At 34.8% G+C, this 22822-nt stretch overlaps 2 protein-coding genes across 2 annotated transcripts in view; both read right to left on the reverse strand.

The window, feature by feature from the left end:
* Positions 1-12077, reverse strand: part of GUCA1C (guanylate cyclase activator 1C) — a 54128-nt gene extending 42051 nt beyond the window's left edge. The window contains exon 1 of the mRNA XM_074301136.1: positions 11846-12077. Within this exon, the coding sequence (XP_074157237.1) occupies positions 11846-12049 (204 nt within the window). The 5' untranslated portion in view covers positions 12050-12077. The remainder of the gene's footprint in view (positions 1-11845) is intronic.
* Positions 12078-15509: 3432 nt separating this feature from the next.
* MORC1 (MORC family CW-type zinc finger 1) overlaps positions 15510-22822 on the reverse strand; it is a 72060-nt gene continuing 64747 nt past the window's right edge. The window contains exons 11-12 of the mRNA XM_074301135.1: positions 21633-21827; positions 15510-16391 (exon numbers count right to left, since the gene is read on the reverse strand). Coding sequence (XP_074157236.1) covers positions 16254-16391; positions 21633-21827 — 333 coding nt within the window. The 3' untranslated portion in view covers positions 15510-16253. The remainder of the gene's footprint in view (positions 16392-21632; positions 21828-22822) is intronic.

The raw sequence follows: 22822 nt of genomic DNA on the forward strand, positions 1-22822 counted from the left end.
GGTGTTTCTTTAGTAAGATATTATTGTATTCTGGTTTCAATTCTGCTACTCCCTTCCATTTTGTGGATGAATTTAACTCATTTACATTCATAATTATGATCATTAATTATTTCTTCTCTTCTTATTCTCCTAATTTTTTTTCTCTTTACCATATGTCTGTCTCATTCTTTCCAAAGAAGGTGATGGTAACATGATTTATCTGTGCTTGATGTAATCTATTTCCATTCCTATTCTTCTTCTCTTCCCTTACCTAAACTTCAATTAAAGATTCTTTCTTTTAAATCTTTGTTCACAGTCCATCCTCTAACATTAAACACTAGTTTGTTTTTTTCCATAAATGGAATCTTCTTATTCTTTCCTCTTTCCATTCCTCTCTGTCTCTCTGTACCTCTTTTATCCTTGAATTCAGGTGAAAGTGAGGTTTAAACTGAAGTTCATTCCCTCTATTTCTTCTTTTTTTGTGTAGTTTTTTAGCTATGCATGAAGATGTTCTGACCTCTATTCATTGTAGTGCTCTTTCTTGATCCTTGTTAGAGTAGTTGTGGGAGAAAAAAAGTTGCAAACATATTTTTATATTCATTTTTAAAAGAAATCTTCCCTGAGAGTAGATAGTGGCAAATGTATGGATAAGTACTTGATGAGATATCTACTAATCAGATTGTCTAAGAAGGAGGGTCTTGAACCTGAGGTTACTAGCTGCTTTCTGTAGTCAGAGAATGTTTAGCTAAGAGTGAGGTTTCCCAACTAAAAAGTCTTGAAAACAACTGGCAATAAGAGATTTCTTATAAAACTACATGGTAGCAAAAGTATAGCTACTGAGGCTGAGAAAGAAGTCTAAATCTTGGGCATTGTTTTGTGGGAATTCTTAAGTTCAGTTGCTTTTGCTAAGAGTTTTGGGGCACTGGATCTTCCAAAGACAATGGGAGCTTCCCTGATGTGGTGTATTCTTTGGAAAAAAGAGGAGGGGGATTGGCTTCTTGGAGAACAAGGTCAGTAGTTGTTTTGGATGGAGTAGATATAATTATAGAAGGGGTTTGGCAGCCTATTCACCACCTCTTCCCTAACTCAGAGTACCCTCATCTTCCAAGGGAAGTTTAAATACCCAGAGAGACATGGTGAGTTTTGGGGAGCCTATATCTGAATGCTTTTTAGGACTGAGGGTCTTACCAGAATGCTTAACAATTGCCCCAGTGGCATTCCATGCTCAGTTTCATTCCAGGGAGAAGTAGGTGACTAATTTATTTTAAAATTATGATTATAGAATATACCCATGAACATGCATTTGTTAACTTCAGTGCTTATAGAAGCTAGGGCGCCCTTATACTTACCTTTTCAAAAATGTAGACATGATTTGTACCCTGAACATATTACATGAAGCAACTCCACATGAAGATAGTGAGCCAAAGAGACAAAAGAACTCCAAAAGGAGTCAGCCCATAGGATTAAGCTTGAGTAATATAAACTTAAGAGTGTTTGGATACCCTGGGCCATTGGCAATATGGGTACTATAACAAACAGTTGTAGATAAACATAAATATATTCAATTACATATATACAATATAGATAGGAAATTGTAGCTCAATATAATTAATGTCCTTTGTAATCCTATACATTTTATTTTTTGCATTTACAAGCATTATTCTATGAAAGGTCCATAGATTTGATCGGATTGCCAAAACCAAGCTTGACAGACACAAAATAGTTAAGAACTATTGATATAAAAGTCATACTTCTAATAAGTATCAAAGGTGGGTCATTTCAATTAAATCTGCCAAACATTAATTAATTACAACTGGTCTGGATGAAACACAAGGTTCTGAGAAAGCAGTTGAGAATGTGAAAAACTCAAAAAGGCATCTTCATAGTCACAAGGAATCCTTTATTTCTTCAAAGGACACATGGGCTCATCAAGGTGATCTAACTGGGACTGTGAGAGAAGAGGGCCACTTAAAATTCAGAGTAAAGAGTGAGTGGGGAAGTAAGTTTGGGTCTCCAGAGTTAGGGAGAAGTTAAGGAGGGCCCTAGTGGAGAATGAACTTACTCAACTGCATATTATGTCTACATCAGTAACTGCAAGGAAGGGTATACAAAAACAGTGATATGCTAATACAGGATAATTAAGATGCTTTTAGCACAAAGATTACAGCACTAGTGTGCCTGATCAGGGGAAACAGGAGCCCTTTATTTGTCAGGGTCCTTACTGATTTAATGGGTAGGGCAAGCCTTAGTCAGGCTGATAAGGCAACAGTCCCAGGAGTGACCTCCCTTTGTGTGAGGTAAGGTTGACAATGGGAACTGGGGTGGAAGGTGGGGTGGGATTGGTTGGGGTTCACATCATTCTCAACAATGGGAACAGGATAGGCTCAGTTAGAATTTATATCAGTCTGACTCTGGCTCTTTCCTCTGGACAATTTGTATGCAAAGATATAAAATATTCTGGTTTTGTCCCCTAAAATTTCTGCTTTTAAATTTAAAAAAAGTTTACTTTGTTTACTAATAATGGAGGAATGAAATATGCAGTTATGCTATAATTTATCATCACTCATTTCAATATAGAAATTACAGGACAGCTGGAGTATACAGATCATACAATGATGACCCACCCCATTTTTAAATTTTGGTTTTGTTTTGCCATCTGGGCAAATTTGGGAAGTGCCAACAAAACTTGAAATGTAGGCATTATATGGGAGCATTTTAATATTCTTCCTTTTATAAATGCTATTGACAGAAAATGAACAAGTGAAATCCAGCCAGCTTCTAATACCAAATTTATTGAGAATTTCAAAATGACCAACAACAAAGGAACAAAGACTCTTCTATCTCTCTTTTCCTCCCTCTCTTCTTCTTCTTCTTCTTCTTCTTCTTCTTCTTCTTCTTCTTCTTCTTCTTCTTCTTCTTCTTCTTCTTCTTCTTCTTCTTCTTCTTCTTTTTCTTCTTCTTCTTCTCCTCTCTCTCTCTCTCTCTCTCTCTCTCTCTCTCTCTCTCTCTCTCTCTCTCTCTCTCTCTCTCTCTTTCTCATACACACACAAGATATCAGTTGTTGAAAAGAAAAATGCACCTTTGCACAGTTGTGAATTTTTTTTCCCTGAGGCTGGGGTTAAGTGACTTGCCCAGGGTCACACAGCTAGGAAGTGTTAAGTGTCTGAGACCAGATTTGAACTCCGGTCCTCCTGAATTCAAGGCTGGTGCTCTATCCACTGCATCACCTAGCTGCTCCTGCACCTTTGCACAAACCAAAGAAGAAATATATTTTATACTTTATGCTTTCATTACTGATTGGCTAAGTTTGAAAATGGAAAACAATTTTCAATTATAAATATGAAATATTCTGATTTTTTAAGCATTTTCTATGAGTAAAAGAGGACACTTGCCTCCTCCTCCACTCCTCCCCTATCTTGAACCCAGTTGAGAACTAGGAAGAAAACAAAATAATGCTTCCAAGTGACCAGAGGAGAAGCCACATGTGTGAAAGCCAAGGTACTTGACTCATAATCCAGTTCTTAGAGTTCCCACTCAAAATCTCTTTATATTTTATTTTTGTAAAGCTTTAAGAAATATTTCCAAGTTCAGAAATGAGGTAATGATCAAATTTAAGAAAAGAGAAAGAAGCTTCTAACGACAAACATTTCAGGTCAGAGAAAAATTACAAAAGCAAATACTGGTGGGGTTGGGGCATTTAAATGAATAATTCTAGGTCAAAATGAATAATTCTAGGTCAAACAGCTAATCAGTATTAGAATCAGAATCATAAAGACCTAAACTGCCTCAGCTTCTTCAACTCTAAATGGATATTATAATAACATCTTTTTTTTCCCCAAAGTTGTAAGAATCACTATAAGATAATATTTGTAAAGCATTTAGCATAATACCTGGCACATAGTAAGAGTTTAATTAATGCAAATACTCTTGTCAATAGTTCCCTGAAAGTACCATTATATAACACTACAAAGTGACAATTAGTGTTAATAATTATGAACTTCAGTCATCAAGAAAAAGCTAATTTGGTGGCAGAGAGACGATAACAGAGAGTAGAAAGGACATTGCCTAAGCTCTCCTCAGCTTTCCTCAGAATCAATGTAGATTAAGCCTCTGAATGGATTTTGGAGTGACAGAACCCATTTGGCGTTTAATAATTTTCCAGCTTACACTATCTTGGAAAGACTTCAGGAAGTCTGTCTCATTGAGGAGGGGAGAAAATGACTCAACATGGGCGCAGCATGGAGAGGCCCAGAACAGGGAAGTCTTTGTATAGGGAATCTAGCAGGAGGCTCTTAGCCAAAAGATATCATCATTGGTTACTCTGTCCTGGTTCAGAAGGCCAGTGGGTCAATAGACCAGCTGTGTGACCTCCAACACAATTACAGAAGGCGAATTGTGAATTTCTAAACCCATCATCACAGGCAGGACTTGACCAGACCCACCAAGTGCAGTTGGAAAGTCTGCAGCATCCCCAGCCCTAGCCCCAGCCCCAGCCTCAGCTCAGCCCATGCAGTAAGATGCCCATGTTTCCCTGCAAAAGACTTTTGGACAATTTCCCCTGTGCCCTAGGAGCAGAGCTCAAGTTTTAAAAATTAGCAAAAAAAAAAAGAAAAAAAAAAGCACTGAACATAGAAACTATGGAGCCAAGAAAGAGCAGACCATAAACCTGGAAGAGGACAGCAATCACAAAATGCCTTCAGTTGAAACCTCAAAGTGGGGTATGAACTGATCTCCAGCTCAAAAGATGTTCTTGGAAGATTTCATAAAAGATCTTAAAAGAGGGATAGAAGAAAAATGGGATACAGAAATGAGTTCTATCCAGAGGAAATATGAAAGGTTAGAGAAAGGAACCAATAGTTTAGAAAAGGAAACACAGAAACTGACTGAAGAAAACAATTCTTAAACAACTGACTTGGAAACTGAAATGGAAAAAGAGAATAATTCCTTTAAAAATAGAATTAGCAAAATGGGGGGAAAATCCACTGAACAAAACAACTATTTTAAACGTACAATTGGCCAAATGCAAAAGGAGGCAAAAAAGCTGACTGACTAAAATAGTTCACTAAAAATTAGAATTGGACGAATGGAAGTGAATGGCTCAATTGAGATCAAGAATCAGTCAAAGAAAAGCAAAAAAAAAAAAAGAAGAAGAAGAAGAAGAAGAAGAAGAAGAAGAAGAAGAAGAAGAAGAAGAAGAAGAAGAAGAAGAAGAAGAAGAAGAAGAAGAAGAAGAAGAAGAAGAAGAAGAAGAAGAAGAAGAAGAAGAAGAAGAAGAAGAAGAAGAAGAAGAAGAAGAAGAAGAAGAAGAAGAAGAAGAAGAAGAAGAAGAAGAAGAAGAAAATATAAAATACCTCATTGGCAAAACAACGGACATGGAAAATAGATCCAGGAGAGACAATCTAATAATTATTGGATTAACTGAAAGTAATGATGAAAAAAAAAAAGCCTGGACAACATTTTTCAAGAAATCATCAAGAAAATCTGATCTGATGACCTAGAGGGCAAAATAGCCTTTGAAAGAATCTACAGATCACTTCTTGACAGAGATGCCCAAATGAAAACTCCAAGGAATGTAGTAGCTAAATTCCAAAATTATTAAATCAAGGAGAAAGTCTGCAAGCAATGAGAAAGAAATAATTCAAATCCTGATGAGCCCTAATCAGAATTATTTTGGAAGATTCCAGTTTAAAGGATCAAAGAGCCTGGAACATGATATTCCATAAAGCAAAGGAGCTTGGAATCAGGCAAGAATCAACTACTCAGCAAACCTCTACTAATGGGGGGATCTCAACCTTCCTATCAGAACTAGATAAATCTAACCCAAAAATAAGCCAGAAACAAAAGAGATGAATAGAATTTTACAAATAAAATTAGGTGTGATAGACCTTTGCAGAAAACTGAATGGGGATAGAAAGGAATATACCTTTTCCCCAGTAGCACATGACACTTACACAAAAATTGACCATGTATTAAGGCATAAAATTCACAATCAAAAGCAGAAAGACAGAAATAGTAAATGCATCCTTTTCAGATCATGATACAAAAATATATATTCAATAAAGGATCAGGGAGAAAGAAACTAAAAACCAAATAGAAATTAAATAATTTAAATTTAAAGAATGAGTGGGTAAAACAACTAAATATAGAAACAGTTGATAATTTAATCTAAGAGAATGGAAATAATGAGATGCTATATCAAAATTTATGGGATGCAGCCAAAGCACTTTTCTCACAAATAAAGTTACATCTAATCAAGTGTAAGAATAACAAGTACTCATGGGGAGGCTGAGTTAATATAATAAAAATGACAATTCTACCTAAATTAATCTACTCATTCAGTGCTATACAATCAAGCTACCAAGTAATCTTTATAGAGTGAGGAAAAAAATAACAAAATTAATCTGGAAGAACAAAATGTCAAGAATTTCAAGGGAATTATTGAGAATAAGTGCAAAGAAATGTGGTCTAGTTATATCAGAGCTAAAATTATATTATAGTACAGTGGTCATCAAAACCATTTGGTACTGGCTAAGAAACAGAGTAGTGGATTAGTGGGATAACTTAGGTTCACAAGACACAACAATCAAAGACTGTATCATCTAGTGTTTGCACAAACAAAACCAAAGCAGCCAAAATTAGAAGGTAAGCAGAAAGGTGGGAAAATTTTTTATATAATCTAGTGTTTCTGATAAATATATACATATATAGAGACAGAGAAAGGGAGAGGAAGAGAGAGAATTGATTCAAATTTATAAGAATACAAGCCATTCCCTAACTGATGAATGGTCAAAGGATATGAACAGGCAATTTTCAGATAAAGAAATTAAAGCCATTTCTAGTCATATGAAAATGCTCACTTTTGATTAGAGAAATTCAGATGAAGACAACTCTAGAGCACCACTTCACACCTCTCATATTGGCTAAGATGATAATGATAAATGTGAGAAAATTGGGACACTACTACATTGTTGGTGGAGTTATAAACTCATCCAACCATCCTAGAAAACAATTTAGAACTATTCCCAAAAGGCTATCAAACTGTGCATACCCTTGAATCTGGCAGTTATTTATTGGGTCTATATCTCAAAAAGATCATAAAAAAGAGAAAAGAACCCACATATGCAAAAAATATTAGTACCAACACTTTTTGCCGCAAAAAGGAAATTGAGTAGATGCCCATCAGTTGGGGAATGACTGAATTAGTTATGGTATATGAATGTAATGGGATATTATTGTTCCATATGAAATTAAGAGCATTCTGATTTCAGAATAGCCTGGAAAGACTTGATCTTATGCTAAATGAAGTGTGTTGAACTAAGAGAACTTTGTACACAGTAACAACAAGATTATACAAGGATCAACTGTGATGGACATGGCTCTTTTCAACAATATAGTGATTCAAGGAAATTCCAATAGATTTGTGATGGAAAGTGTTATCCGCATCCAGAAAAAGAACTATGGAGACTAAATGTGGATCAAAGCATAGTACTTTCATCTTTTGTTGTTTACTTGTTTTTTTTTTTTCTTCTTTCTCATGTTTTTGTTTTTGTTTTGTTTTGTTTTTTACCCTCATTTGATCTGATTTTTCTTGTGTGGCATGACAAAAACAGAAATATGTTTAGAATTGCATATGTTTAATATATAGTGGATTGCTTGCTTTCTAGGGATTTGGGGAGAGGAGGAGGGAGGGAGAAAATTTGAAACACGCTTTTGCAAAGGTGAATGGTAAAAACTCTTGTGTGTATATGGAAAAATAAAAAGTGATTTTTTTTAAAAGCTGACAATCTCAGTATACTTGGTTTAGGAAGGTAATGAGTTATATGATAAATACTAACAAAATTTCCATCCACAAAGATAGAAATTAAAAGAGAAAAATTTAGGATTTTCATGGAGAAACCTCAACTATTTGGAACAATTTTCTCTCTCCCTCCTTCCCTTCTTTCTTTCTTCCTTCTTTCCTTCCTTCTTAGTTTCCTAGCTTTCTTCCTTCCTTCCTCTCATTTTATGGAGGAAATAACTAGTTCACAACCCAATCAGAATTAGATCCCAAGTCTTTTGTCTTTCAGTTTACTGCTCTTTCTACTCTGCCACACTGCTCACTCCCACAGAGTTCTAAAGAGACTAGGTTGATTACATTTTAATCAATCACCATCTTCCTATTTTCCAATATACAAAAAGAAAATACTCTGATGTTGTTTCTGTTGACTTGTTTTGTGTCCTTGTGTTGTACAAGATCATCCTCTTAATTTCTTTTGAATCACACATACACTCCATTTTGAAGTGAGATCCGCTATCAGATAAGAAGCATCTGTGCTTCCTCTGCCTAGATTCATACCCCCACCCAAGCCAATATCAATCTCTATAATAGATAACAAATCTTGGAAACTGGGCTCTAGGACTAGGACTGAGATCTCTCAAGCCTCCTCCTCAAAGATTTGTAAATCACAAGATGCCTGTTTGGACATTATCTGCATGTGTTTCCTCAGCGGTAGGCGTCATTTTGACAGCAGGTCCTGCTCTCAAATCCAGCTTTTCTTTTTATTCATTTTGCCTCTAGTATAGGGATGCTGACAATCACTGTAGGTTCAAAATGCCAACTTGAGAGAGAAATTGTGGATGTGGAAAGATAGCAACACTTTGGGGAAATGACTGAGTTGTAGTGGAGCTCACTTCCTTATCTAATTAGATTCTAATGGAATATTTTAAAAAGAGGCTAGCTGGTGCCGGATACAAGAGGAACAATGGAAAGGAGTCACTAAAAACTATTTAAAGACATTATGGATTTTGTGAAAGACACACAGACACACACCCAAGCACACATACATAAGCACAGCACACTCTTTTGTGATTTTTTCCTAAAGTACAGATCTGATCATGTCACTCTCCTACTCAATAAACTCCAAAGGCTTCCTATTGCTTCCAAGATTAAAAACAAAATGTTTTGGCATTCAAACATAACCTAGCTCCTTCAACTTTTCCAGTCTTATTTTAACTTCTTCCACAGCATGTACTCTTCAATCCAGTAACACTGGTCTCCTGGATTGAACAACACTCCATTTCTCTGTTCTGGACATTCTTTGGCTATCTCCCTAAATGGTCTCTGCCTAAAGACTTCCCTGGCTTTAAGTCCCAATTAAAATTCCACCTTCTACAGGAAACTTTTCCTAACCCCTCTTCTAGTTTATTTTCTAACTAGTTCTATCTATTTCTATCTAGTTTGTAATTATTTCCTTTTTATCATGTATATAATTTGCTTTCTAAATTTTTTCATTTTTACACATTGTAAAAATTTAAAATCCCTTTTAGATTGAAAGCTTTTTAAGAGCAGAGATTGTCTTAAAAACTTGTTTCAGTGTTCATAAGTGAAGAATATAGGAAAAAAAAATCCAAGTAATCTTTCCACTACGTTGGGTAGGGATTTTATGGGAATATTATGATAGTGCTTCTAAAGATGAGATCTCCCTTGACTCCCACTGATTGTCTTAAATTTGTGTCTGAAAGTGATTAATAAGTGATGAGGTCCTGAGCAACTTGGCAGAGAAAAAAACGAAATATTGATGGAATTGTGCCCTGGGGCAGGCAGGGAAGGGCATTGATAGGAATCAGTTTAGCCTCATAGTCCCATTCTTTGTGGAAGTTCTCAGAAATCTGAGTTATGTCAAACTCTGGAGATTAAATTTTCCCCTATCAATCTGTCTATTGCTGAATCCCTTTTGGAGTTTTAGCCCACCATAGTACTCTACCTCGAGGTGATTTTCCCTTCCCCCCATACTGCCTTGTATCCTCTCAACCCTCCACCATGCTTTATGATGTTTCCCTCCTTCTATTGCCAACTAACTCTTTTAGGGTGCTAAATGTCTTTTTGCTATTTAGCCTATTAGCTAATAGTATACTCCAATCTCATGGAGTATTCCTTTTCTCCTGGTACATTGTGACTTCCACTAGGGAACTTTTCCATCATTAATTGTTAAAATTCTTTTCCTTGCTCTCTATCTGCTCTCCCAACTCTATTTCATATTTGCCCCTTCTGATACCTATTGTATCTGTAACCTCTTCTTCTAATTAAAGCTACCTTTTCACATGACAGAATCCCAACATTTGGCACCTAAAATAATCTCATCATTTGCAATTCTCCTAAATCACATTACTTGGTGTTTAACAACCACATCATAAGTACATGCCCGATATTGCAACAGAATGAAAAAGTCTTAATTTTTACATATGTTAAATTTTCACTAATCTCAAGATTTCATCTTTTAAGCCCCTTATTTCAGTATTTTTAAAAGATAGTGTGATAAAGTGACCTGAGAGATATCTTAAAGCTAAGAAAATCTAAATTCAAATCCTGTCCCTGACTCTGGATCAGCTACTTAAATTCTCAATTCTCTAGGTCCCAGCTTCTTATACTGTGATTCATGACCCTGTATTGGGTTTGTAACTGAATGTAGGTATTGTAACTGAAATTATGATTTATTATCAGCATATGTTTGATTTGTATACCTGTTTTATATACCTATGCACCTGGGATCATGCAAAAAGTTTAAGAAGCCTTGTTCCAGGCAACACTCTGAGGTTATAAATTGTAGAGAAAATACTGCCCTGCATGAGAAAAGGGACTTTTCTCTTCTAAGAGTTTTCTCATTTAATGAAATCATAGGTTCAGTGACTATTTCTATTTCTGTATTTAGGAAATTTTCTATCCTGAGGGAAGTAATATCAAACATTTCCTTATATTTTAAGGGCAAACCAATTGATATGGAATTTATTCATGCCATTAATCCCATTTTATTCTTTTTTTAAAAAATTTCCATTTCCCATTTTTCTAATATCTTAAAAATAAAATTTCTTATAGTAATTTTTTGGTCTCTTTTTTCCTCCCTAGCTTTGTTCTTGGAAAGAAGGCAGCATCTCTTTTCTTTTATAGATGTGGCCATTTTATTTTTTAAAATTTGGTTAATTATGAAGATTCCTCTTTTACAATTAAACAGAATTTTAAAAAGTTTACCTGTAAGGTAGAGTTTTATGATAAGCTAAAAAAAGAGTGTGGGAGGGAATTAACCCAATGACTTCTTTTGTTTATTATAAAACTTGTCATTTATAATTCTAGATTAGATATTTTGTTGTTCAAGTCCCTTCTTTGATTTATTCTTGTCTTATATAATTTTTCCTTTACTTTGATTTGAATTCTCACATTAAAACAAACAAATAAACAAAATTAAACCCAAATAGTTAGGGGAAAGACCTAAACTAAACCATTTAAACAAATGTATCAGGGGAAAAAGACAACAAAATAAAACATGAAAAAGGCAGTGTTCCTAAAAAAAAATCAAAACTAATCCTAAATTTTAATTTTCATATTAAGATGGTCAGTTATAAAAATCCACTTAAAAAAAAAAAGAAACATTCTTGCTTTGTTTGGAACACAATGTTAATTTCCATTGATTTAATCTGACTATCTAGATCTAATCACACTTTTAAAAGCAGAATTCCACAAACTGCTTTTTTTAGAAAATGTCACCAATGCCTAAAATACTTTGAAAAACAGGCTTTGTAAATCAATCTTCACTTACTGGATTTATTTAAATAATGCCATGAGAATTACACACAGAGATTTAATTTAGTTTTTAAAAGAACTCACTACATGCAGAACATTTCCCAGTGCTTAGTGCTTCACCCCCAATTATTTTCACACAGTCAGTGCTAGCAGTATTTAATGACTTACTCCTCTACTAGCTGTGCATTCTGTGAAGACCTCTACATTTAGAGAGATCTACTTTTTAATTCAGGTAATCTTTTTTTTTTTTTTTTTTTAAAGGAGAGGATGGAAAATTACACCTAAATGAAATGAAAGGAAAAGAATTCTTACCTTGTTCTTGTCAAAAATGTTAAACAGTTGGACAACATATTGATTCGCCCTTTGATTCAAGCCTCGAAGACCCAGAAGCGCCTTAAACTCATGCAGGGTTTGCAGTCCAGATGGGCATTCTGTCATAAATCTCTTAAACCATACATGGGTCTGGACAGCAGTGATAACAGTTTGACCACCAGCTACTGATTCCTTGCCCCCCATTGGGATTCCCTGGCTTAACAGCTTTTTCTTTGGGGCTGTTTTCATTCATGTACTAACTACTAAATGAAACTCGAAATTCAAGTGGGCCCCTAAACAACCCCAGTAAACCTCTTACAGCTTTAGGCTAAGTAAGAAGAGAAAGCTGGTGAGATTACCTCAACTGCTCATTTTTAAAGCAGGCAGTGACAATGGCTGGATGGACAGTTGCCCAGCTAAAAGTACCTATGCTGCTGACATGGGCAAGCCTGACCTTCCCCCTTAATTCTGAAACTCTTTTATTGATTTCCGGAATGGGTCAGGATGATCACAAGGAAACATTTTAAAAGTGGACATCTGGAGACTTGAATTCTAGTCTCATTTGTCTCTACTAACTGATGATCATTTGGCCTCTAATTGCCTCAGTTTCATTTCTATAAAAAATGGGATAATAATAACATTTACCTCCTACAGTTGTTGTGAGGCTCAAGTGAGATAATATTTGTGAAATGTTTAGCACAGTGATTAGCACATAATGAATGCTATATAAATGTTAGCTATTATTATTTAATAATTAATTTTAGTAATTAATAATTGATTATTAATTTTATTAACAGCAGCGATTGAAACAGTGCTAGAGCTACAGTCCTGAAGAACTGAGTTCAATTACAGCCTTAGACAAAATAAACCTTACTTGTTACTTTGGGCAAATCATATCTGCTCTGCCTACCTCAATTTCTTTATCTATAAAATGGGAAGTTACCTCAAGGTTTTTAGGAGCATAAAATGAGAAAATATTTGCTATATGATTTGCAAATTTTAAAGCATTGTAAAACAGTGGTTATTATTATTAAATGCTTCCTATATTGTTTTACATTCTGAGAATACAAGGGCAAAAATGATGTCCTTTTTAAGGGAAGGTCTTTTAGACTTCTCCAGGCTTTTAATGGAACTATATAGTCATCAAATACTGAAATGGGTAGCAGGGATACAACTATAAAGAAGGAAACAGTCTGCACTATGCTATCTCTTAGAGATATTGGGATTCTATGATAGGCTTATAGATTTAAAGTTAGAAAAGACTTTGGAAACTGAGGTCCAGTGTCTTTAGATGATTTACCTAAGACTACAGAAGTAGAGAGTGTTTGAGCATGTATTCAAACTCAGTTACTCTTTCTCCAAAGTCAGAACTTTTCTTACTGACAAAGTTCTTTGTAATATATAGAAGATGGAAGAAATCTTAGAGGGGGAGGGGAAGGACAATGAAAAATTAGTACATATCTATAGAAAGAAAGCCTACAGTAAATCTGTGTAAATGGATTGAAAGAAAGGGTACTATATGAAGCTTGTGTTTATAAACAAGATGGACAGTATTAATGGAACCAGAGATTATAATGATGTCTGGGTATGCCATCTTCCTAAACATTTGCCAACCACCTCTAATTAGAAATTATTGGGTGTGGGGATGTTGGTACATGCTTCTTTCGGAAAAGATCTGGGTTTCTTTTTCAGCTACAAATCTTTGTCAAACATAGCGTGTAGTGTCATTTAAAATCTGAGTTTAAATGTGGCTTTAGACACTAATTGAGTGACCCTAAGTAACTCAGCTTATTTGCCTGTTTCCTCCTCTGTAAAATGGAGAAAATAATAGCACTCATCTCCTAGAATTGTTGTGAGGATCAAATGAGATAATAATTGTAAAATGTTTAGCAGAGTGACTGGCACATAGTAGATGTTATGGCTAGCTATATTATTATTATTTTTAGCATGGGGAAGAGCTTCTGGATATGTCCTATACATACTGTATGGATCATTACTTTCTCATTCTTGGTCATTTACATTTGTGATAAAAATAGGTAGAAATAAGAAAAAATGTAAAGGGACCACATTTTTGCTGTTGCCCAGAAATTTGGAAAAAATTATCATTAAGGTGGGTATAATTCTTATTTTGTTCTTGGTGATCAATAAGGCAATACAGCAAATGTCCGAGGTTCAAGAATCATTTCTGGAAATGATGAGGAACAGATTTTAATGGTCAAGTAGTGGTCAACAATCCCTGCGTGGAGTAATAGACAATGCCTTCATTTTCTCTCTCTTGAATGTTACTTGTTCATTGTATTATTTAGCAATCCCCATCTATTTTTCAGAGAGTAAAGAATCCAAGTGCTTTTTATTGGAGTAATACAAAACCAGTGAGTGGAGGATGTAGCCTGGATGAAGAATCCTTAAGGTCCACCTATCATCACTTAGCGTCTAATCTGTCTCCGAGTGATAGATGATCAGAAACAGCTGTGGACACGTTCTATATTGTGATGGTAATAGATAGGCAACAAGGGAGAATTGAATCATTGAACTTTAACTTTTGTCTCAAATATTTCAGTGTTTCCAATTGGATGAGTCTCCAGTGTCCTCCAGAGTCAGAAGTCTTAAGGCTAAGCATAACTGTATTTTGTCTCCTCCAATAACATGTAAAATCTTGGCAAGTAGGGACTGTTTTCTTTCTCTGTTTCTGTCTCTTCCCTCCCTTCCCCCTAGTATTTGAGATAGATATATATATATATATATATATATATATATATATATATATATATATATATATATATATATATATATATATACACACACACACACACACACACACACACACACACACATACATACACACACAACAATTAACATTGAATAGTGTCTTGAGAACATATAGTAATAAGGGCTACCGACTTGAGATTACATTGGTCTATATATATGCTGAGTGCTCTCTCTTTGCTGAACCCTTAAATAATCCAAAGGGCAGCTAGATGGTGTAGTGCCGTGCTTCTTAAACTTTTTCCACTTGTGACCCTCATATTTACTGATAATAAATTGAAATTTTGTGATCCCCACATTCAGTTATGAGACCCTTTATGGTATGGGGTCTTGAAGCAGTTAAAGAAACTGGGGATAGTGAATAGAGCACTAAGTCTGGAGTCTAGAAAATTCATCTACCTGAGTTCAAATCTGGAATCAGACACTAGATGTGTGATCATGGACAATTCACTTAACCTGATTTGCCTCAGTTTCCTCATTTGTAAAATAAGATGGAGAAATGGCAAATCACTCTTACTATTTTAAATTTTCTCAGGATTACACAACAATTAACATTGAATAGTGTCTTGAGAACATATAGTAATAAGGGCTATCGACTTGAGATTACATTGGTCTAGGAAAATGCTTAGACCCTGGTGAGAAAATACCTCCTGGAGTGCTATGAAGTTAAATAATCAGCTCATGGTCTCAGGGAGAATGTGAAGAGGCAGAACTGGCCAGCTCTCTAGACATCATGTAATTCTATATCTCTTAACATAATAGGTAACTAATGAACTCTTGTAGAATTTTAAAAATTATTTTCATGGAGTCTAAGGTTTCCTTCCATAGAAACTGGACTTCCAAAATATGCCCAAATAATAATAAAAATTATAAAGATAACAGTTGTAAAGGCAGAAACACTAAAACAAAGGCTTTATTGTTTCTATTACAAGTTACATACACTGCTAAGAAAAATACAAATTTTAGTTACCATGAACAATATGAAAATTGTTTCCCTGTTAACCCTATATACTGAAACAAAAGATATTATAATAAAGCATAATAAGTAATGATTAAAAACAGAATAAAATAACTTTTATGACAAAATTTTTATCTAAGTTATTTCTTTCTCTTCTCTATGACATAGCTCTAAGGGATATTTTTCTTAATATAACTGACAGGCATATATTTTAAGGCTCAAAAGTTAGGATTTATATTATCTGCTTCAAAATGGAACTGGCCTTAGTGAAGGGAGGTCAGATTTCCCCACTAGGCACGTTTGCACAGCAGGAGTCTCAAAGGGAAAAATGCAAAATGGAATGGTCTAGCTCTTCAAATTTTATTTTTGAAAGCTACCCTTTTCAAGTCTTTACTTTTCTTTGACAAAACCAAAACTTAAACCTGCATAAATTTTCATTGTTCACTGCCCCTCACATGGGAGTCAAAGAAGGCAAAGGCACTTTCTAAAGACAGTGACACAGGAAAATCCTTTTTTTTGGTGGTTAATTTTTTCTTTCTGTCTCAATGACAGGCCTTGTCCTTTTTCTAGAGCATAGGTAAAATCAGTATCCAAACTGCCCATCCTTTTTCAATAAAAAAAAAATTATGAAGCCACACCTCATTAACAATTTTGAAAAGCAAGTGGTTTATAAGGCACTTATTTTTACTCTTCATAGGAAGGGAGAGCTTGTCCTGACTTTGTTGCCACTAGTTTTAAAGTGTCCGGTAGGAAAATATTTTCTTCATTCAGCAAATCTTCTATGTAACTGTCAATGTGCTCCAAGTCATCTGAAGGAGTACTCTGAAAAACAAACAAAAAAAAAACAACAACAATAGCAATAAAAAAAACTACCATCATGGAGCTTAAAACATCAAGAAGGATAGATTCATCTCTAAATTCCTCTCCAATCTAAACCACTGACTTTTTTCAGCTGCACTGCAACCCCCTGGGTGTCTCCTCATTTTTGCAGCTTGTGAAGGCTTCTTCAAACCCATGTATTAATTAGTATCTACAGCTGATTGATTCATTCTAAGCTTTGGTTCATACCCTATTCCCTTTTTCCTGTGGCTTGAAAATCCTTCTAGCTAATCTCCTACTTTGCTGATAGCAAAAGGATAGAACTGTCCCTGACTAACCCTGCTCTTTCTCTGATCTCTATAAAGCTCAGCATTCCTATTCCCCTAGGCCCTATTTTCCTCTACCCACATTCAAAATTTGCCCATTTAGTTGCCAACTCCCTTTCATTTTTTACTATATATATAATTTCCCCACATTAGCCTTCAAGCATTAATTAAAATCTGACTTTTCCTTGAAGATCTTAGGTTATTTTCTCCCAATAGTCAGGTTAGAGAAATGAATCTTTCTTTCTTTATATTAATAATCAGTTATTGAATGAGTACCTTGCTATTTCCTCATTCAGAAATCAACCCTTTGTAGGTTATTCAACCAGCATCTGAAGGGCATTATTGATAATAAGATTGGATTAACTTTCTGCTCAATCTTGTTCAGACCTCACCAAGGTGAAAAGGCCTGCTCTGTTCTACTCCGGCTTGAGTAGGAAGAGGTGGAGAGTTGGTAGATCTTTTGTCTAGACTGGCTCGGGTTGGTCTGGATGTAAAAGGGACATAATCAAAGTCACATACCCCAGCCCTTCATTAGAATAGGTCCACCTCTCATTATAATATTAATTCTTCTCAATTTTTAACCAGAGTTGATTACCACCTGTTGGGAATACTCACTTTTCTAAAGACATAAGACATCAAGAAGATGCCATAATCTGTTTTTGGTTTAAGAGAGATAGACCCTTTTATTAATTATCCACTAGCCATAATTAATAAAATGATTATTAATTATCTAGACATTTTGTCTCTCAAACTTTTTATATGTAATGCGAGCTAGAAGTAAGAGTTAATATGTTATCCATACTACCCATTAACTATCTTGAACTGAATAATGTTTAACACACCTTAAACTCAACAAATCTGAACTCATTATAAATCTTTGCTTCATCACTACTCTGCCACTTTGTTGTCATCCTTAACCAGTCACTTGGCCCCACCTCCACATCCAACCGGTAGCTAAGTCCTGGAGAATCTACCTTTTTTTTTCCCCCCCTGAGACAATTGGGGTTAAGTGACTTGCCTAGAGTCACACACCAGGAAGTGTTAAGTGTCTGAGGCCACATTTGAACTCAGGTCTTCCTGACTACAGAGCTGGCATTCTCCACTGCACCACCTAACTGCCCTAGTGACTTTACTTTTTTGCATTGTCCTTTATCTATGTCCACTTTCCTTGACACGCTCACCATCCTGGCACAGGTCCTCTTCACTTATACTACTACAATGACCTCTAGCTGATCTTTCTCCCCCAAGTCTTTCCTCATTCAAGTCCACTCTTTCAGTTGCTAAAAACTGAGATATAAAGTCCTTATCTGATCATATCCATCCCTTCCCCTCTTCAATTTGATAAACTCCAGTGGCTCCCTTTTGCATCCATGAACAAGTATAAAACACTCCACTTAGCTTTAAATCCTTCTCAACAAGGCTTTTTCTACCATCTTATTCTATTCCACACACACTCTAAGATCCAGTGATCCCCCTTTATAATTCCTTGAACAAGACACTCTATTGCATTTTCACTAGCTATTACCCAGGAATGCTCCTCATCTTTATTTCCTGGCTTCCTAGACTTCCTTCAAGACTCAGTTAAAGTCCCACTTTCTATAAGAAAGCATTCTCAATCCCATTAAATTTAGTGTGCCAATTGGACAATTCTCTATTAACATGTTTGAAGGATGACCCTCCCCAACTATTCTGTGCTGGCTGGATCGGTGGGTGTGGACAAAGAAGTGGAAGTGACATGAGTGGGTGGAATAGGAGGAGGAGATTGATTCATTCAGACTCCTGGTGGTGGAGAGAGAGGAAGGAGGTGTGGAGATTGTTAAATCTAATCCCCTGACCTCTACCACAAAAGACCAAGAATAAAGACTTTTAATTATCCTGACTCTGGCTGATTCTAAGAGATCCAGGGTCCCAACAAAACTGTGAAATTCTTCTGTAACCAATCTCTCATCCCTCCACCTCTCCTATAGCCTTGCCCTTTTGAAATTATCTTTCATCCTTGAGACTTCTGTCCCTGGATCTCACTTTATTACATGGGTTGACCATCCCTCTTAGTTAAACTGAAATCCTTTCATTCATCTTTGATTGACTATAACAATGGGATCTTAACTCTACTGACAACTGAGGTCATCCACCTAGAACTTCCTCAATTCCCTCAGTCCAGTTCGTTAAAACCTTCTATTCTTTTCTCAACCCCTTGTCTGCCATAGGTTCAAAAGATAGAAAAAGATGGCTTTTCTCCTCACTACAATTAACTTATGCACCTGTGTGGCCTAGAGGTTAACTCTGTCCTGTGAGAAGGCTTTCACATTTCTTACTTGCTCTGCATACACTGTTAAGGATCATGACCTAGTTCCTCTCTCATAAATTTATTGGAAAATATTTTATCATAATGCTTCCTCTTTTTATATTTATGTAATTATAAACTTGAAAAATCTCCCATGAATTTTATCTTCTCAAGGTCAGTTTCTGCCCTTTAATCATTCCCTCATAGATACCATTTTCTAATTTTTGAATCGTATCTTTGTGTTCCAGAAAATGTTTAACAACTAACTTTTTGGAAAACAAAGAAACAAACAAAACAGTAGTCATGGCATACTTTTAATATGTAATATTAACATGTAAGGTAATGCAATTATGAACATTATTATGCTAACATATTAATATGAGGTAAATGTAATATTAACATTTTTTCTTTTCTAGACAATAACAAAACAATAAATCATGCCCTGATTTGTAGTAGTTCCAATTTCTGAGGTATAAATGTTCACAATGAAAATTTAACAGTTGGCTCTTTCAAGATGGTCCTACCCTAGCCCTGTAATGCCGGAGAAACTGAGGCAAGATAGAGATTAGAGAGTTTTTTTTAAATATTTTATTAATTGGAGAGTTTAATTGACTGGACAGGACTCTTGTCTCAAAGTATCCAGTAATGAATGGGGGAACGATAAACACTTTAATAGCTCTTCAGACAAAGGGAAGGAAAAAGCAGGAAAATCAGAATGGGGGGGGGGGGAAAGTTGTACATTTTTACTAAAAGCCAGAGTCAGGATGTTTGAATAACAGAAGTAAAGATGTCAGTGAAGTATCCGAGATAGTCTTATCTTTTGGAATATTTTAGAGGGGCAGTGTCATAAATTCTTGGGGGCAGAAGGAGCTAGGAGTCAGGAAGTCTGATCTGCTCCTCATCTCTCATTGACAATTTATAACCTTAGAGCAAATGGTCCTCAGTCTTAATAAACCAGGGGGATTTTATGACTTAGGGACTGAGGCAGAACAGTTAAGGAAACTGAGATAGAACAATTCATGGAAACTCAGTCAGGACAATGAGGGAAACTAGTGCAGGGAAACTGAGGTAGAACAGCTCAAGGAGACAGTGCCATAACAGCCCCTGCTTCTAAGTAAAATTGTAAAACAGTAAGTCAATCTTCAGTGATATCCCTTTCATCATCTCTTTTTTTGTCCCCACACCCTAGAAGTTTCATCAAAAGAAGTCAACCCACTAAGATTTCTTATTTATTTGACTCATTTTTTGTCACCTATACCCATTGTTACTCTCCTTACCATGATATAATAGAAATAGAAAGGATCTCAAGACATAAATCTGAATTTGAGTCCTATTTTTTTAGCTGTGTGACTCTGAGCAAGTAACTTTGCTATGTGTCCTTTGCTCTCAAAGAGTTAATAATACTTATGTTAACTTCTTCCCAGAGTTGTTTTGTGAAGAAAAGAAGTTTGTAAACTTTGATGTATTATATAAATATGAAAGGTTATTTTTATTCCTAAAATGAGAAGTGAATGATAAAAAGTTGATTGCAACCATTTTGTTATGAAAATGCTTGAATAGACTCAGTGGTGTCTTGGATCAGGTTCATATTAGTTCTTAAGAGTTGATTATTAAATTTTCAGTATGAGCATTTACACCCCAGAAATGAGATAATACTACAGAGAATTATTATTTTGTTGATTGTCTAAACTTATGATAGTGAATTAGAAAATGTTAATAATTCAGATTAAATTTAAGAGCATGTTATATACACATTTTTCCCCCAGAGAGTCAGTTAAACATTTATTTAGTACATCTCTGTCAATAATAATTTTCTTATGAAAAAAGTTAGTCCTTTACAGGGAAAAATATTTTGGATGAAATAATTTCTTCTTTTATTTCCCTCCACTTGCCCATATTTTAGACATCTGTTTTTTATCATGGGAAAATAAAAGCAATGTGCTAGATGAAAATGTGGGAAACCAATTTTCTATGGTAAAAATGTTAATATATGTTGCTTCTGAAATTAGTCAAAAATGTTTCTATTGGTTATATACCAGGATCACAGAATGTCAGATCTGGAAAGCACCCTAATGGCTGTTTAATCCCCTTATTTTAAAAGAATAAAAAACTGAGGTCCACAAAATGAAATGCCTTAACAAAGATCATGCTGAAAATAAAAATCTGGAATTTTAAGAAGAATTTAAAATGCCTTAAACTTCTTTCCAGAGTGTTTGTACTTTTTTAGTGAGGTTTGTCCTCATAACTGGACAGAGAGTTGGTACAATGAATAGAGAATCTCGCCTAGTCAGGAAGACCTGAGTTCAAATATGGGCTTAAATGCATGACTATGGGCAAGGCATTTAATCCTATTTGCCTCAGTTTTCTCATCTATAAAAATGAGCTGGAAAAGAAAATGGCAAACTATTCCAGTACTTTTTGCCAAGAAACTCCAAACAGTGGTCACCTAGAATCAGATATGACAAACTACTTAGCAACAATGAAACCTCACAACCACCATATGTGGAAACTGAGGCACAAGTTAGGAAAGTGTTTTTGTCCATAGTCATTAGATTAATACTAATGCTAGGAATAGTAAATAGTAAGTTTCATGTTCTCTTCATAATTGGCATCTAAGTAAATGGCATCACTTACCATATTCCAGTTACTCAGCAATGTTGCCACTTTCACCCGCAGGCTTTTCAGTTTATTTTCAGTAATTTGTATTTGTTTTTCACATTGTTTATGATGAGCTTCATTATTTATTGCTGTCTTGTTTGCCTGCTGAGTTAAGGATTGCATTTTCCTTCTTATTTTCTTTTCATACTGGACCATATAAACACTCCAGATCTATGAAAAAAATAATACTTTTTCACATTTAGTATAATTTAGTGAATTTTAATGTATAAAATAGCCTTAGTAACTTTTCAATTGGTTGTCCTAAGTTATACCACCCCATATTCTGTTTAAGTCCATTCACTTCTATTTACTTTTCCACATATAAGTATTTAATAAATGATTGATTGATTAATATGGTCACTTTGTTTCCTATATTAGTCTCAAAATTGCATTCTTTTATTCCATTTAACTAATATACCATAATTTAACAATTAGTTACTAGCCACTATTTTCTTTCTGGGTGGACTACTTCCATTTTTTCCCAATTACATAGAATACCATTATGAAATATGAAAAGATAGCTTTTTATCTGTTTTTGAAACTTTTCGGAACCTATTCCCAGTTATAGTGATACTGGACAAAGGTATTTTGTTGTTGTTGTTGCTTTTCCAGCATATTAATAGATTGCTGTATAAAAGTTCCTAAATGAACAATGAAAACTACACTTACTTATTCACATAACTCTGAAAGCATTGTTTCAGTTACACTTTTTTGACCAATATAATCGTACTTTTTGCATTATGTATGTCTTCTCTATGACTTACATGATAAATTTTTATTATCATTCCATATGTGCTAAAGAGTTTGTATTCTTTGTTTCTCCCATTAAATCTGTTAATTCTGTTTTATTAAATAAGCAGTTTAGATTTGTGATTTTAAAAGAATTTTTTTGCTCTTATTCAAATAATGGCATGTTGCAATTCCCAATTGTTATATAGCCTCAGAATGACTTTGCATTACTTTTTTTTTTATTTCTACATGTAACATAATTAACATAATTAATCTTTCTTTTAGGAATTTAATTGTAAAATTCTGGTGCACACAAAATGAGAATTATATACATATATATATACATATATATGTAAATATATATATTCATATTTTTCACCATTATACAACTTCTTGCCTTTTGATGTTTTGTAATATGAATTTCACTTAATTGACAC

Source organism: Sminthopsis crassicaudata, chromosome 3 (genome assembly GCF_048593235.1).
Source record: "Sminthopsis crassicaudata isolate SCR6 chromosome 3, ASM4859323v1, whole genome shotgun sequence".
Classification (NCBI taxonomy): domain Eukaryota; kingdom Metazoa; phylum Chordata; class Mammalia; order Dasyuromorphia; family Dasyuridae; genus Sminthopsis; species Sminthopsis crassicaudata.